The 17,147-nt window shown below is 41.7% G+C and overlaps 1 protein-coding gene across 1 annotated transcript in view; it reads left to right on the top strand.

Moving 5' to 3' along the window:
* Window positions 1-17,147, top strand: part of LOC103281184 (signaling receptor and transporter of retinol STRA6) — a gene marked incomplete at its 5' end in the record, with an annotated part of 63,575 nt that overhangs the window by 30,040 nt on the left and 16,388 nt on the right. The window contains 8 exon segments of the mRNA XM_008122246.3: window positions 842-969; window positions 2,467-2,587; window positions 3,808-3,853; window positions 5,653-5,781; window positions 8,814-8,884; window positions 13,274-13,385; window positions 14,631-14,781; window positions 16,824-16,899. Coding sequence (XP_008120453.3) covers window positions 842-969; window positions 2,467-2,587; window positions 3,808-3,853; window positions 5,653-5,781; window positions 8,814-8,884; window positions 13,274-13,385; window positions 14,631-14,781; window positions 16,824-16,899 — 834 coding nt within the window.

Genomic DNA, 17,147 nt, shown 5'->3' with positions numbered 1-17,147 from the left:
TCATCCGAAAATACATCACACAGTCCTAAACGCTTGGGAAGTGTTAGACTTGTGATTTTGTTATACGAAATCCAGCATATCCATCTTGTTTGCTGTGTCATACTATGCCGTTGTGTCGATAATAATATTTGTACTCCGCCCTATCTCCCAGAGGGGACTATTAATTGGACACTCCCTGCTTGCCAGTTCAAAAGATAATCTTTATGATCCAAAAGAAAAAGGATGGGTGGAGTAGGGGTTCAGTCTCTGGAGCAGTGGCTCCTACTCTGGCTGGTGGATAGAATCAGAATAGCCCCTCCCTTGTCATTAAATTATGTCTGTGTGATTTCAGTACCTCTCAGCTTCCTGATAGTGATTGATAGAAGCCCAAATGTGCCTCTCTTCAGTTTGGCAGTCTTAGGGTAATAACGAGCCAGTGAACTCTCTGTCCCATCCCAAATCAAGTGTATTATGTGTTTGTGACTTGGGAGAAAAGCATCCCAGACTCTTCTAAATGGGAATTTTGTCCTCTTTGGACTTGTTCCTACAACTTAGGGCACATGTATGCTGACCATTTAATGCAGTTTCAAACTGATATTGAGGAAAGTGATTTCACTGAGTAGATGATTACATAGCAGAATTTGTCCTTACACCCCATTTTCACAAAAATATATCATTTTTTAAAAACTCCATAGTATTTTCTTTAAAAAATGACCTTTTGATTACTTCTAGTTTCTGGGCTGGGGGATGGGGTGGGGGTGGGGGTTGCTAATACCCACAACATTTGGAGGGTCCCAGATTTGCCAATCCTGTTGCAATGCTTCGGTATCATCTTACTAACCATGATCTTATTATTTTACAGGCCTCTTGACAGCAACGTGTACAGCAACCGGTGGTCCCTTGGATGTGCATTTGGAGTTACTGCTAATAAAGTGATGTTCCTGTTTGATAAGGATTACATTCCAGATTTCCTACCTAATTGGGCTGTTGGTAAATGATATACCAGTAGTTTATCCTTAGGCCACAAGCAGGGGATACAAATGATATGTTTCTCTTCTTTACTTTGGCCACACTATTCAGTTCATTAATATACTGTAAACCTTGTTCTGCACTATTTCATATACATAAAAGACTGTTTTTCTACCCTTTTTTATTAAGAGTTTATATCTACAATAAAAATCTGGGAAATTAAATATAGTAAAAGGATATTTTGGGGGGACATAAAACACTCTTTTTGAGAGTGCACTTTCTTATTCAGGATCGGTTTCAGAGTCCTAAAACCAACTTGGATGGCTAACAACAAATGTTGTCTTCTCTCATCATTTGTCATCTTCCCTGTTTGATGCCTTCTGGTAGCAATAGCAAACAGTACAAGCCTTGGCTTTGCTCATGTGCTTGGCTTTGTCTTGATGCTTCTGCAGAAGTCCTCAACTACTTACCTCTAAAACTGGAATTTTTATTTTGAGGTGGGGGGAGTACAACAAAATCCAAACTAAGTTGATTTCTATTGTTGGCAAATGGTAGCAGTTGGATGGTAGTGTGAAAATCTGTACAAATTACTTAGTTATGTGTGTGGACGAGAAACCATGCTAGGTCAAGGAACATCACTCCAGTTGGGGTTATTTATTTATTTATTTATTTATTTACAGCATTTATATTCCGCCCTTCTCACCCCGAAGGGGACTCAGGGTGGAACATTACACATATAGGCAAACATTCAATGCCTTTTAACATAGAACAAAGACAAGACAAACATAGGCTCCGAGCAGGCCTCGAACTCATGACCTCCTGGTCAGAGTGATTCATTGCAGCTGGTTGCAGCTGACTTGCTCTCCAGCCTGCGCCACAGCCCGGGCCTTAGGTTACGTTAGAATGAGAATCTCCATCAACACCTTTAAAGTTATTGTTGAAGTGCTTAGCCAAATAAATATGTCAGTTTCTCACTTGTCATTGATGGTCACGTATCTAGCATATTAATATTTTTTCCCTTTCTCCTCCCAATATGGAAGGGAAAATGGATGTGGTATGGCCCTCCAGGTGGCTGACGGGTTGCATATCCCTTTAGTTTAGTCTCAACCTGTAGGTCCCCAGCTGTTTTGGCCTTCAACTCCCAGAAATCCTAAGAGCTGGTAAACTGGCTGGGACTTCTGGGAGTTGTAGGCCAAGACACCTGGGGACCCACAGGTTGAGAACCAGTGCTTTAGCTTTATCCAGCACCTTCAGTGATGAAACCTGGCGGGGGGGGGGGGGGGGGGAATGGGACTACAACTTCTCACTCTCTGAAGGGTCATATCTGCTCTGCAACTATGAAAATAAAACCTTGAAGAAAAAATAATGGCAAAAACCAGAGCTCGAGACTTAATTTTAAAAAGTGTTTCACAGTAGCTATCGTATCAAGTATAATGGGACTCAGTATGAAATAAATGTACTTTAAAAAATCTTTTGGAGAACAGAATAAAAAAGCAACTCTTTTTTCTCTCTTCACAGTTTTTTGGGTTATAATGACAGCTATTGAAGTGGGCTTTTCTATGTACCCTTGCTTTGCCTGTCTTTCCTCAAGATACCCAATTGTAGGAGCTGTGTTTGGATTTCTTTACACATTAGCATGGTGAGTAGATTGTTCATTGGAGAAAATAGCTCGAATGCCACTCACAAGGACATACACACGCATATATACATACTGGAGTTGGACTTTAAAATGTACCTGCTCCAACTTACATACAAATTCAACTTGAGCAAGCCTCACTTGTTCGTAACTTGACAACTGCCTGTATTTAGTTAGCCCTCCATATTCATGGCTTTGACAACATCTTCTGTTGTGTCTGTGAACTAAGAGAATACGTGCTGCTTTGCACCCAAAGTTTAAGCACATTGTATGACTGTGTCTTTGGTGGCTTTTGTTGGCATCTGGAAGAAATACAACGAATCATCACCACTGTCAACTCCTATTCCTGAAGTCTAAGGTTGCTGAGTGCACATTCACAGCAGCTTTGGGGCCCTAGTTTTCACCTATTGAAACCTAGGGCTCTTTGGTGCACATTCACTAAGCAATCTCAGACTTTGAAAGAAAGGGAAGAAGCCTGGGGCTTCTCCATGCACTTTTTTCACAGAAATCCCAGACTTCTGGAGGGAGGCAGGGAGGGGGTGATCGGGCAGTTCAGTGGATGTTTAGCTGGGCAGATAGAGATGTAGGGAGGACAAAAAGATGGGTAGATAAAGAGAGAGTCAAGGCAAGTGAGGCCCCTGCAGAGTTTGGCATTGGCCATTGTCACCAAGAGGAGTGGAAGAAAGTGTGCCTTCTGGCTGCCCTTCCAAGCTCCTCCCCTGCCCTGCATCTAACATGTCTGTGTGCATCCCCACTGTGTGAGAGAGGGGGCAGTGAGGCAGATGTCATGAAGGATGTCTGCCTCAGCTTCTGCAAATGTGAAAGGCCAACGATATACATCAGTGGTTCTCAATCTGTGGGTCCCACAGTTTACCAGCTGTTAGGATTTCTGGGAATTGAAGGCCAAAACATCTGTGAACCCACAGGTTGAGAACCACTGATATACATGATTGGGAAAAGGTAGGTGGAGAGGCAAGAGATAAATCACAAAGAACACAGTAACAATTATAGCATGGCAAAATAGTTACAATGACTGTTAATAAAGCAGTGGTGGTGCTAATCCTATAATTCTAAAAAAATTAAAGCAAGAACTCTGAGAAGAGGAGCAAGTGGGAAAGAGGACAGTTATAATTGTGTTACAGTTTTGTAGTCAATCATATAGAATGTACTCCTGGTGTTGTCTCAGAAATGCAGTTACTGTTGTTGTGTTTTAATATATACAGGTTGGTAATTACAATCCTAGATATTATGCAGTGCCCTGATGAAGATGTAAGTACATATGTGTGATTTTCAAATTGTGTTTTTTGAATAATGAAAATAATGAAAAGATCTAGAATGAGGTTGCATAATGCAGGAAGCTTGTTAAAGCTTAACAAGCCTATATTTAGCTAATATTTACTTGGAGGAACCATCTGCGAATCCCCATGGATATTGATTTAGCGTCCCCATAGGAAAGACACACTAGAAAGGACCCTCGCCACAGATGCAGGCGAAACATCACGAGAAAATGCTACTGGAACACAGCTATACAGCCTGAAAAAACTCACAGCAGCCCAGTTATTCTGGCCATGAAAGCCTTTGATAACACATTATTCACACATTGCTGTATATGTGGTGGATCAGTGCCCTCTTAACTGTAATAATGAATCTTTTTCAACCTTTAAGAAACAAGGTAATAGAAAACTGAAGCCTTCAGATACCTCGGTGGCAAGAAAAGAGAGATGGAGATGAGTTAATAAATTGAAGAGGCTATAAGATGAGATCCCATGACTTGAGATTACCTTTCACAACTTGACTGTTACTAGACACGTTGGACTCCCACTATTTCCAGGCAACAGTTCTGTCATGATCCCTATAGTAAAAAATTTCTGGGTTGGAGGATGGGAAATGTAAAAGGACAAAAACAGACCTTTTGTAGGAGTCATTAAGAAAGTTTGATCCTAAGAACAACAGTGGCAACCTCCATGCTATTTCACTGTAAATCCAGTGGTCTGGCACAACATTAACATTTTAAATGATGAGTTAATTAATGGTAACATACTGAATAAAACATTTTTAGTGACCAGTGTTTAAAATAGTGACTTGATAATGACAAGCATTTAATGTTATTAAATTAATTTGGAAATTTAATTTTCCAAGCTCTGGTCAAAACTGATTGATTGGGATGAAAGCCAGTGTAGCGTAATGGTTTAAGCACCAAAGGCTTGTGTGGTCTGCATGTGGCTTGCTGGTCATATGTTGTTGTGTAAGCCTGGTTTACATCCTGTATCTATGAGTAGTCTTTTTCTAAGTACTATATTCATACTACAAAACAATGGTGAAGTAGTTCTGATGTAGCAGAGTTTATCATAGGGTTAATCTTTTAAAGTTCATTTGTCAGAAAATATATTTTACATTGAGATCACTGCATATATTTATTGTTTATCTTTTGCTCTGCTTTTCAGTCATTTTTAAATTCAGGGCTGAACACTTGTGATAAGTGTGGGGTGTAATTATTCTCCCTAGAACCTGCTGTAGGCCAAAAATGCTAAAATTGAAAAACTGACGTGGCTAGAAGTTAACTTCATTCATTCATTCATTCATCCATTCATTCAAAAAGTATTTCTGCACATGCTCAAACATATTTGAAAAATGAATTACTTCTGGAGGCTTCCAGGTGAGGCAATTCATCCACTACCACCACCTTTTTCTTGTTGCTGTTACTGTTGTTGCTGCTAAAATTGGGCAAGGAGTTCAAATAGGTCAAGGGTTGCAAAAACAGCCTTGACCACAACCTTATGATCCCAAGGTCTTTCTCTGGGCCACCCTTCTTTCATTACATGGGTTTGCATGGTAATTTATCCTACAGCTTGATTATTTTGTTTCCAAAAACACTTCCAAAAACAAGTGTAGCCTTGTTCAGCTGTGAAATAATGTTTATAAGATTGCCCTGATTTGGAATTTGGCCTAAGATGGGAGAAAAATGTTCTTCAGTACTACCAGAATTATTTCAAACATAGCTGAATATAAGTAAACATGGTATATGGTATGTAAATTTCATTGGTAATTCTGTTTTTTTTCCCTTCTAGACTGTGGGAGGATATAGCGAAGTAATTGTATTATGGCCATCCCTGGTATGCTATTTTTTCCTGCTAGGAAAATTTATTTTTATTTTTGTGAAAGGCGTGAGAGATCATCTTGGCCTAGAATCTATGAGGGTGAGTGTTTTCTGATGACCCAACCTCTCCCCGGCCCCAGTCTGAATCCCTTTGTGTACATCATAGAGCAAAAATTTCATTCCCAAACAGATCTCAACAACTGTCTTGAACAGGATAGTTAGATAAACTGAAATTGAACAAAGAATGGTTGTTGTTGTTGTTGTTATGTTTATTTATATCCCACTTTTTCTTTCCACAAAAGAGACTCAAAATGACTTACGTTACAAGCATTTCCATACAATTAAAAATTCACAAATATACAAACATTAAAACTGTATTAAACAACAATGGTATTAAAAAATTAATGGTTAAAATGCATAAAACTAATTTAAAATGTATTCGAAGCTAAGACCACAGTACTCCCCTGACTTGATCTTTAAAATCTTCCTTTTTAAAAGCTTGCCTGGATGAAAAGGTTTTAGCTTGCCCCTAGAAGGACAGCAGGGAGAGGGCCATTCTGGCTTCCCTGGGCAGAGAGTTCCAGAGTCGAGGGGCAGCCACTGAGAAGTAAGGCTTGCTCTCTCGTTCCCACCACCAACCATCTTGAGATGGAGGTGGGACCGAGAGAAGAGCCTCTTCTGAAGATCTCAGGGCCCGGGCAGGTTTGTACAAGGGGATGCAGTCAGCCAAATAGCCTGGAACTAAACCATCTGGGGCTTTAAAGGTCATAACTATCACTTTGAATTATGCCTGGAAACAGACTGGCAGCCAGTGGAGGAAAATGTCCAGTGCTGCAAAAAGGGGGGTTGTCCGCTCCCTGTAGCCAGCCCCAGTTAGCAACCTGACTGCAGCTCTTTGGACCAGATGGGATGTAATGAAGGCATGTACCACTGTGGCCAGATCTGGTTTCTCATGGAATCAGTGCAGTTGGTGCATAAGTTTTGATTGTGCAAAGGCCCCCTGACCACTGCCGATACCAGGGCCCCCAGCTTCAATGCTGAGTCCAGGAGGACCCCCAAACTGCGGACCTGTCTCTTCAGGCAGAGTGTGACTCCATCTAGCACAGGCTGAATCCCTATTCCCTGATCTGCCTTCCAAATGACCAAGAGCACCTCTGTCTTGTCTGAATTAAGTTTCAATTTGTTTGCCCTCATCCAGTTCATTACTGATGACAGACTCTGGTTTAGGGTCAGGACAGCTTCCTTGGCTTTAGGTGGGAAGGAGTAGTAGAGTTAGGTGTCATTTGCATATAGGTGGTAAAGGTAAAGGCTTCGCTTGACGTTAAGTCCAGTTGTGTCCGACTCTGGGGGTTGGTGCTCATCTCAGTTTCTAAGCTGAAGAGCCGGCGTTGTCTGTAGACACCTCCAAGGTCATGTGGCCGGCATGACTGCATGGAACGCCCTTACCTTCCCGCCGGTGCGCTACCTATTGATCTACTCACATTTGCATGTTTTCGAACTGCTAGGTTGGCAGAAGCTGGAGCTAATAGCGGGTGCTCGCTCCGCTCCCCGGGTTTGAACCTGGGACCTTTCGGTCTGCAAGTTCAGCAGCTCAGCACTTTAACACACTTCGCCACCGGAGGTACTGCACTCTAAAACCCTGGATGACTTGAAGTTTCATATATATGCTAAACAGCATGGGGGACAAAAAAGAATCTGAGGATTCTCACAGGACAATGGCCAGGGGTTCAAACAGGAGTCCCTCCCACAACGCCTGGGGCGTGACCTGGGGCACAGTAGCATCAGGCATTATACCCAATTAGGGAGCTACCTGACTATGCCCAGGTTGGAGAACCAGAATGGGTGGCTGTTTTGCTTTGCTAACTCCCCTACCCCACACCAGATACTAATTTTGACAGGTTACAGCTAGGGTTCTGCAGAGGTGAGGGTGACAGGATGTTACGTTTGGCACCAGTTCATTTCCGTTTAGGGCTACCTCCAGAGCCTTCACTATGGGTTTTGACCTATAGCCCATTCAACATAACAGCTGCTGGAGTTCTTAGTCCTATGAAATGTATGGTATATTTGATTGCGCAAGCACTGAAAATCTCTGCTGTGCTAATGTTCCTGTTTTCTGTTAGGATTCTAGATCTGTTGTCAGGAAGCAAAGGGTTGTGATTTGCAACCACAGAATGGTCTATGTAGCAGCACACTGGGCTCAGCTGGGATTTGGTTAGCTGGCTACTCGAGGAACAGCTTGGCACAGCGGTTCTTAACCTGTGGGTCCCCAGATGTTTTAGCCTTCAACTCCCAGAAATTCTAACAGTTGGTAAACTGGCTGGGGTTTCTGGGAGTTGTAGGCCAAAAACCTGGAGACCCCAGGTTGAGAACCACTGGTAAGGGACCTGCACTGGAATGGTCTGTTGCCTCTTTTGTTTTGGAGGTGCAGTGGGCCTCATTAGATGTGATAGTCATCCCCCTGGGTGGCAATGACTCTGGGCTTGCTGAAAGGTAAGATCCTGGTTTGTCACCATCCTCTCCAAGCAATGAGGATCACTGTTTCCTTGTTTTTCATCTTGCTCAAAAACACTCAAATATTTGTATTATTTATAAAAGCTTTAACTGTTCTGACTTTCTCCTTATAAGTGATGCTATTTGTTTGGGTTGCTTTTAGCAAGTTCTCTCTTCCATGTTTCTTTTAAACATAACCTGATCTGATGATACTGTATAGGAGTCAGTAGAATAGCAATGATATGTGACTTCAGTCTCCTAATGATCTCATTTTAAATATGGTGTCCATAGTTCCTTTCTTGTATTCTGTGTAAAGGAGAATGTGAGAATTGTCCCAGTTCTTTGATGTGTTCTGAGCAGTGTCAGCTTAGCATGTCAAAGTGTTTGTGCTGTTCTCACTATGTTTCCTGTCAGTTATGTGTACCAACAAGGCCAAGCCTAGGATAACCAATCTTTTGTGTTTTGGCTCATTACATCAGATATATCAAAAAGTTTGCACAAGGAGTTGAAGGTCAAAAAAATTAATGAGCTAAAAATAACATTTACTAAATTTTAATGATGATAATTATTAGCTGCTTAATTTTTTACCTGTTAAGTGTAATTCCTGGAACATGACCTTTCTCCTCTCCCTACTCTCTTTAGGAGGAGAATTATCTTCTGGAGGATCATCAGGCACAGCATGTCCAACTTCTGTTGAGGAAGCCTCCACTACAGTGAGAATCTTTCTGTTCTTGGAGCCTTTTCACTTTCAAATTGAAAAAGGGAACCCTATAGAATAGTTCCACATGATAATCCCAAAACTGGACATACTCCCATGGTAACTGGTAGGAATGGATGGGCTTATTTAAAGGAGATTGGATGAAAGTGCCATCAGCTGCCATAGATAGATCTGCTTCACTTGCTTTCAAAAATTCATGTAAAAAAATTGGAAAGGGGTGGAGATAATACTGATGATCACTTCATACCTCTGTCTCCATTTTGCATTTCTCAATTATGCCTCTTTTTGTTATGTCACTTGGTCAAACAAAGGGAAAGGTTAACACTGGTTGTATTGGAAATAATTTTCTTATCCATGAAGACTGGAGCGTAAAGAAGAGGGTTAGTACTGTGGGAAGTGGCTCCCAGCTCATAGATAGCTTCTATCCTTTTGGAAGAAGAGGAATCCAACTATTCTGTATCATACTGAAGGCTCATAGGCTAAATCTGGCCTACCATGTCTATGTGGCCCTCCAAATCCTGGACCATAACTCCTATATTCCTCATCATTAGACATCACAACTAGGGCTGAATGGGAGTATCAATTGGAAGGCTGCAGTTTATTATGTTTAGTCAGAGGAGTGGGTTTTGAATTAGGTACAAGACTTGAGGATATGATGTCTGACTTTAAAATGTCCTTTAATGTTTCCCCAATCTCAGAGCCACAAATTCTGCTGGGTTGTCATTTCCATTATTCCCAGTCCACATGGTGGATGATCAAAAGTGATAGAAGCTGATGTTCAATAGCATCTGGAGAACCAAGTGGAATAAAAGCTAAATAGCACTGACTACCATGTAAAAAGAATTATAGTTGGACCTCTATATCCATTCAGTGACCCTTTGAAGACAACCATAAGGTTAATGTAGCGCATAATGAAAATGAGTTTGACACCCCTGAACTAGGTGAAGCTTACCTTAGTGCAGACATGGGAAAACTAAGGCCTGGGGGCTGGATGCGGCCCCTGGGCACTTACCTCAGGCTCTCCTCATTTTCCTGTCCTCTTGGCATAAGCCATGGCACAGCCTTATGCAGATAGGATGGGGAGAAAGGCACATAGCAGCTGAGAGCCCTTTGGAGTACTCTCAGCCACCTCGTGTCTTACCCTCCTCCTGGCAAAAGGAAAGAGCAAACAGCCCTGTCCTTATACTGGGAGGACAGTTTGAGGGAGGCACGCAAGTGGTTGTGAATCCTTCGGAGCACTCTCAAATGTCACCTGTCTCACCCTTCTCCTAGAATGCTGAGAGGACAGCCCAAAGGTCAAGGGAGGAATATTGGGGAGGAGGATCGGGGTAGTTGCCACATGTCTCGTTTTCCTCCTGGCATAACGATTGGGTGAGCAGCACCATCCTTATACCAGGAGGACAACCTGAGGATGACCCGGGTCATACCCCACCCCCTCCTGCCCCTCTCCCTCCTAGGTCCATCCCACCCAGCATGTGCCTGGCTGCCCTCCCTCCTGGCCCTCCCAGCATGGCCCATAATGTGGCCCCAAGGCAAAAAAGTTTGCCCATGCCTGCCTTAGTGCAATTGAACATCAATCAACATGCAACCATGTGACATTCTGAAAAAAACAAACAGACAGGAGAAGTCCCAGCAGATTGGAGAAGGGCAAATGTGGTCCCTATCTTCAAGAAGGGAAAAAAGAACGACCCAAACAATTACCGTCCGGTCAGCCTCACGTCGATACCAGGCAAGATTCTGGAAAAGATCATTAAGGAAGTGGTCTGCAAACACTTAGAAACAAATGCGGTCATTGCTAATAGTCAACACGGATTTACCAAAAACAAGTCATGCCAGACTAATCTGATCTCTTTTTTCGATAGAGTTACGAGTTGGGTCGATACAGGGAATGCTGTGGATGTAGCCTACCTAGATTTCAGTAAGGCCTTCGACAAAGTCCCCCACGACCTTCTGGCAAACAAACTAGTAAAATGTGGGCTAGACAAAACTACGGTTAGGTGGATCTGTAATTGGCTAAGCGAACGAACCCAAAGGGTGCTCACCAATGCGTCGTCTTCATCATGGAAAGAAGTGACAAGTGGAGTGCCGCAGGGCTCCGTCCTGGGCCCGGTTCTGTTCAACATCTTTATTAACAACTTAGACGAAGGGTTAAAAGGCACGATCATCAAGTTTGCAGACGACACAAAACTGGGAGGGATAGCCAACACTCCAGAAGACAGGAGCAGAATTCAAAACGATCTTGACAGACTAGAGAGATGGGCCAAAACTAACAAAATGAAGTTCAACAGGGACAAATGCAAGATACTTCACTTCGGCAGAAAAAATGGAAATCAAAGATACAGAATGGGGGACGCCTGGCTTGACAGCAGTGTGTGTGAAAAAGACCTTGGAGTCGTCGTGGACAACAAGTTAAACATGAGCCAACAATGTGATGCGGCAGCTAAAAAAGCCAACGGGATTCTGGCCTGCATCAATAGGGGTATAGCGTCTAGATCCAGGGAAGTCATGCTCCCCCTCTATTCTGCCTTGGTCAGACCACACCTGGAATACTGTGTCCAATTTTGGGCACTGCAGTTGAAGGGAGATGTTGACAAGCTGGAAAGCGTCCAGAGGAGGGTGACTAAAATGATTAAGGGTCTGGAGAACAAGCCCTATGAGGAGCGGCTTAAAGAGCTGGGCATGTTTAGCCTGCAGAAGAGAAGGCTGAGAGGAGACATGATAGCCATGTACAAATATGTGAGGGGAAGTCATAGGGAGGAGGGAGCAAACTTGTTTTCTGCTGCCCTGCAGACTAGGACGCGGAACAATGGCTTCAAACTACAGGAAAGGAGATTCCACCTGAACATTAGGAAGAACTTCTTCACTGTGAGAGCTGTTCGACAGTGGAACTCTCTCCCCCGGGCCGTGGTGGAGGCTCCTTCTTTGGAGGTTTTTAAGCAGAGGCTGGATGGCCATCTGTCGGAGGTGCTTTGAATGCGATTTCCTGCTTCTTAGCAGGGGGTTGGACTGGATGGCCCATGAGGTCTCTTCCAACTCTACTATTCTATGATTCTATGATTCTATGACTATAGTGCTGCAAGCCTAATTAGGTTGAGAATGTGCACAAACACACTACCTGCCCTGTCACCACTTGCAAAATGGATAAAGTCACAGTTAGGGTGTCTAGTTCGCTCCTTGGCCAGAAGAAAACTTTAGATTCTGTTCTCAGGAAGCAAAAAAATGGATCATATAAGGAAGGGATTTACAGAATAATAACAACGACAACAGCAATTTTATTCTTATACCCCACCACCATCTCTCTGAAGGGACTCGGGGCAACTTACATATTGGACAAAATGCCCATAAACATAAATAGAAAACAATCCCATCAAAGCAAAAACACAATTAAAATAAAAACATAGCTAAATATTACAATCCAGATAAAAGCACAATACAATAAAACATAAGAGTATAAAACAGCAGCGTTAAAACTCAATCAAAACAATACGGGACGAAACCAATTGCCATAGTACAATGGGCATGACCAGGCTATAAAAGAGCCGGGCATGGGATAGTGCAAGCAGCATATCGTAGGGCTGGGTATTGGGTGAAGTGCAGTGAACAGAATATTATTATGGAACCTTGGGACTGGGTGTTCTCAAATGCAAGCTGAAACAGGTTTTCAAATCCCTGTGAAAGGAGGAAAATGTAGGGGCTTGTCTAATTTCCATTGAGAGAGGGCGGGTTGTCTGAGTAGCTCCAGGGTTGAGTCACATTCATACACAGTGTACTATAGGAACTTGTGCCCAAAGGCAGCCTCTGCCAATGCAGATAGACCTATTCAATCCTACTTGATGAAGGAGGACTGGTTTGCACAAAGGGCTGTTCTATCAAAGTCCAATTGTGCTCTCCGTTTCACTCCCTCCAATAAACAATATTTGCACAGAACACATTTTTCATAGTTATCAGGATAGAGCCACCAGCTTTTTGGGTTATGAGGTAGAGCAGTCTTGCCATTCCTTTTGTGAAAATGAAACACTAGAAGGCCTGTTGTCCTGATATGTGGAGATGATGACAGCAGAACAAATAAATTGAAGGAAAAGAAGAAAGCCTGAGGGTTACCTATGTTCATACAAACCCAAAGATTGACAAGAGTTTCTCCTATTCTGGAAAGCTATCAGTTTGGTGCCATCATTCAAGGAACAGTTAAACCTTGCACCAAATCCTCTTTATTGGTAGACTAGGGCACTCACAATAGGAAGATTTAGTTCAAACAGTGAAATAAGACAAAGATGCTAGTCTTCTTCTGGGTATTTGAAATTCTGAGGGAGGAATGGAAGAAAAGAATTGTGCTCATTATTCTAAAAAATGTAACCCCTTTCCAATATATTTTGTCTATCAACAGGCAGCCACAGAAATCCTGGATCAAAAGCAAGCTGTATGAATGGGATTCTAACTTTAAATTCCCAAGCAGGATGATCAGTACAGCCGTGCTTGTCATCATCTGCCTTTACATGGTAATTGAACTCCATAGGGTGATTCTCTCAGCAAGAAAAGAGTTGCTTAGTACAGTATATCAGTTGCTAAACAGGAAAACATTTCAGCCTCAGCTTGAATCGAGGCAACATCTACTGTCACCAGTCTTTAATGTGAGCTGCGATGGCGCAATAGGTTAAACCCTTGTGCCGGCTGAATTGCTGACCTGAAGGTTGGGTTGCTGACCTGAAGGTTGCCAATTTGAATCCCTAAGATGGAGTGAGCTCCTGTCTGTCAGCTCTAGCTTGCAGGGACTTGAGAGAAGCCTCCAGCTAACAAATCCAGGTTACCCTGAAGCAATGTCTCTGTAGATGGCCTATTCTCTCACAATGCAGTCTGCCTCCCACCCAGATCCATGGCTGTTTCTCTAAGCAGCAACGCGCAGTGGGCCAACATGCCCAACAACAACACAAGTGCGGCCACACTCCCAAACAAGTGGCAGACTTGTAAAATATGTTTTTGGTGCTTAATTTGTAAAATCATAAGGTAATTTGACATTGAATAGGCTTTTCCTTAATCCCTCCTTATTATCCAACATTTTTGCTGGCCCGTTTATGTTGGATAAGTGAGACTCTAATAATCATGTGCCTGGAATAATTCTAATGCTTAATCTAGCCCATGTGTTTCATGACATGTACAAAATAAAAACACGGCTACTACAACAGTCCCTTCCTTTTGTTTTGTTTTTTTCCAAATCAGCCAATACAGATTCTTGCTCAAAACAGTGCATTAGTGTTTATGTGGTATTAAATGTTTCCATTAAAAATGTGGCATACAATATATACTTAGTGGTAGAGCTTTCCCTGTTCTCAGGCTCTCCAAATATTTTGGAATATATATCCATCTCTTCTGGCTGCTAGCCATTCTGGCTCTGGCTGGGGGGACTTATAATCTCAAATGAAAGGGGTGCTGGATTGTGGAAGACTATAAACATAACTCTTATATCAGGAGCAAGAATGATGCAACCTTCCAGATGATGTTGCATGATGTCTTCCATGATCCCTCAACATGGACTTGGCTGACGAGGAAGTTCAGGAAGATCTGTGGGCCATTCCTTTGCTCAGTAACAAGGCAGAAGTTACGCTGGGACTGACTTCTTCCAGATTCACAGATATCCAGCTATTTCATTGTTATGTCTAACCTAGAACATATAATGCATTATTTTATTGTGTGATTTTGCTTTTAAGATATTCATACTAATTGTTGTTCTTTCATGTGTCCACCAGTTTGCCACTTACGAATATATTTTCTTCTACTGGGCTTTTTTCGCACTCCATTCTGTAGTCAGTTATTTGAATATATATATGTTTGCTGATGGATCTCCAGATTCCATGGAAATTTCCTCTGCTATCCAAGAATTTGCAAGTGTTTTAGAAGGTATACCATGTGGGTTAGGGGCATATTATATGCGATTTTAAATTAAGTATAATCTTATATGAATGGTTCCAGTTGCTTTGGTGTAAGTATAATTCTTAGACAAAAATGTGATAGTACTTGCTTGTAATTTTACACTTTTTTTTGTCTTTTTCTCCCCCAAGGAGCCTCCAGACTTTTGTTTCTGGTGTTGCCCCATACAGGATTTTTTGTTCCAAATTTCCTTCCCCCTGAATGCTGAGGTTCCATCATTTAAACTCATAAAAGAAGATGAAGCTCAAAAGTAATGCCTTCTTGCTCAGAGCAGAGAACTGTTTCCTATGTAGGTTCCTTTCTTCCTTGCTCCAATTTCCGTGAGCCCTAAGTGAAAGGAAGGATACTTTCCCTACTGTGTTCACAAAGCCTTAGCCACTGCACTATCTTTTTTGGGTCACTTCTTGGTGATCTCACTTAGTCACATTCAGAACAGACAGTATAATCTAAAGGGCTGAACACTTAGTGGGAAAAAAGCAACTGCCATTCCTGAAGATCTGCCCCTTTCCCTGATTTCTAGTGACACAAACTATAGCCACTGGGAGAATAAGGAAATTCCGTGCCTCCAGCGAATTCTAGGTTATTTTGACCATTGCCTTTCTATGCCATACATTACCCAGACACTTCCTGTTTTCATCCACAGTACCAGAATTGTTTTGTGGTGAAGGTATTGTTTTAAATGATTTTAAATGTTTTAAATGTATTTGAAAATTCTATTTTAAATGTATTTTTAATTGTACGTTGTTTTAAGGCAGTGGTTCTCAACTTTCCAAATGCCATGACCCCTTAATACATTTCCTCAGGTTGTGGTGACCACCAGCCATAAAATTATTTTTGTTGCTACTTCGTAACTATAATTTTGCTACTGTTGTGAATTGTAATGTAAATATCTAATATGCAATATGTATTTTCATTCACTGGACCAAATTTGACACCAATACCTATACACTCACATTTGAATACTGGTGGGGTTGTGGGGAATTGAATTTGTCATTTGGGAGTTGTAGTTGCTGGGATTTATAGTTCACCTACAATCAAAGAGCATTCTGAACCCCACCAATGATGGAATTGAACCAAACTCAGTACACAGAACCCCCATGACCAACAGAAAATACTGGAAGGGTTTGATGGGCATTGGCCTTGAGTTTTGGAGTTGTAGTTCACCTACATCCAGAGAGCCCCATGGACTCCAAACAGTGATAATAATAAACTTGGCACAAATACTCAATATGCCCAAATGAGAACACTGGTGGAGTTTGGGGAAAACAGACCTTGATATTTGGGAGTTGTAGTGGCTAGGATTTATAGTTCACCTACAATCAGAGCCCATTAAACCCCACCAATCTTACAACTGGGCCAAACTTCCCAATTAGAACCCCCATGACCAACAGAAAATACTGGAGGGATTTGGGTTCCTAAGACCATCAGAAATGCCATATATACTCGAGTATAAGCCAACTTGAATATAAGATGAGGCATCTGATTTTACCACAAAAAACTAGGAAAACTTATTGACTCAAGTATAAACCGAGGGTGGGAAATGCAGCAGCTACTGGTAAATTTCAAAATAAAAATAGATGCCAATAAAATTATATTGAGGCATCAGTAGGTTAAATGTTTTTGAATATTTACCATATTTCAAAGAAAAACAGTAAACTAGCTCTGTAAGTGGAAAAACAGGGTCAACAAAAGCAAAATGGTATCAACAATAACTTTATTATAATAACAATAATAAAACTTCATTTGTATCCCACCTTATCTCCCCATGGGGACTCAGGCCGGCTTCCAACAGTCACAGGCAAGCATTCAATGCCTATATAAACAATGCAGAGCTAGATATATATCTATCATTATACATACTAATTTCACATATGCATTTCCCCCTGAAATGTTTCTGTGTCCCCAGAACACACAAACATATATAACAGATTGTAGGTTTCTAAGCTGCATATTGATTGGGAGTACTAGAAGGAAATGACAATGAATAAAGATGGCAACTGCTTGTTCTACAGGTGTTTGGAAGTTCAGCATGTTTGCTTCCTGTTTCACATGCCTCATTTACATAGCTCACCTGTTAGTCTGCTACAGGTAAGTATAACCTCTGGGTTATAGGGGCCTGGTGTAGAAATGATATTGATCATTGTCCAGTCTTGATTGGGCAATTGAAAATGTTGTTTGTCTTCCTTACTGCATTATGAATATACCTGCCATTATTTCAGTTTTTAAAGAAAATATGTTAGGCACAATGTTCTTGCTATCATCTTTGCTTAACATGGCTCATGATAATGATAAATTAACAGTTCCAAATATGTGTGATAAGAGTTTGCTAAATTGTG

This window comes from Anolis carolinensis, chromosome 2, assembly GCF_035594765.1.
Source record: "Anolis carolinensis isolate JA03-04 chromosome 2, rAnoCar3.1.pri, whole genome shotgun sequence".
NCBI classification, from domain to species: domain Eukaryota; kingdom Metazoa; phylum Chordata; class Lepidosauria; order Squamata; family Dactyloidae; genus Anolis; species Anolis carolinensis.
The sequence above is the reverse complement of the archived record's forward strand: the minus strand, read 5'-3'. Positions and strand labels throughout refer to the sequence as shown.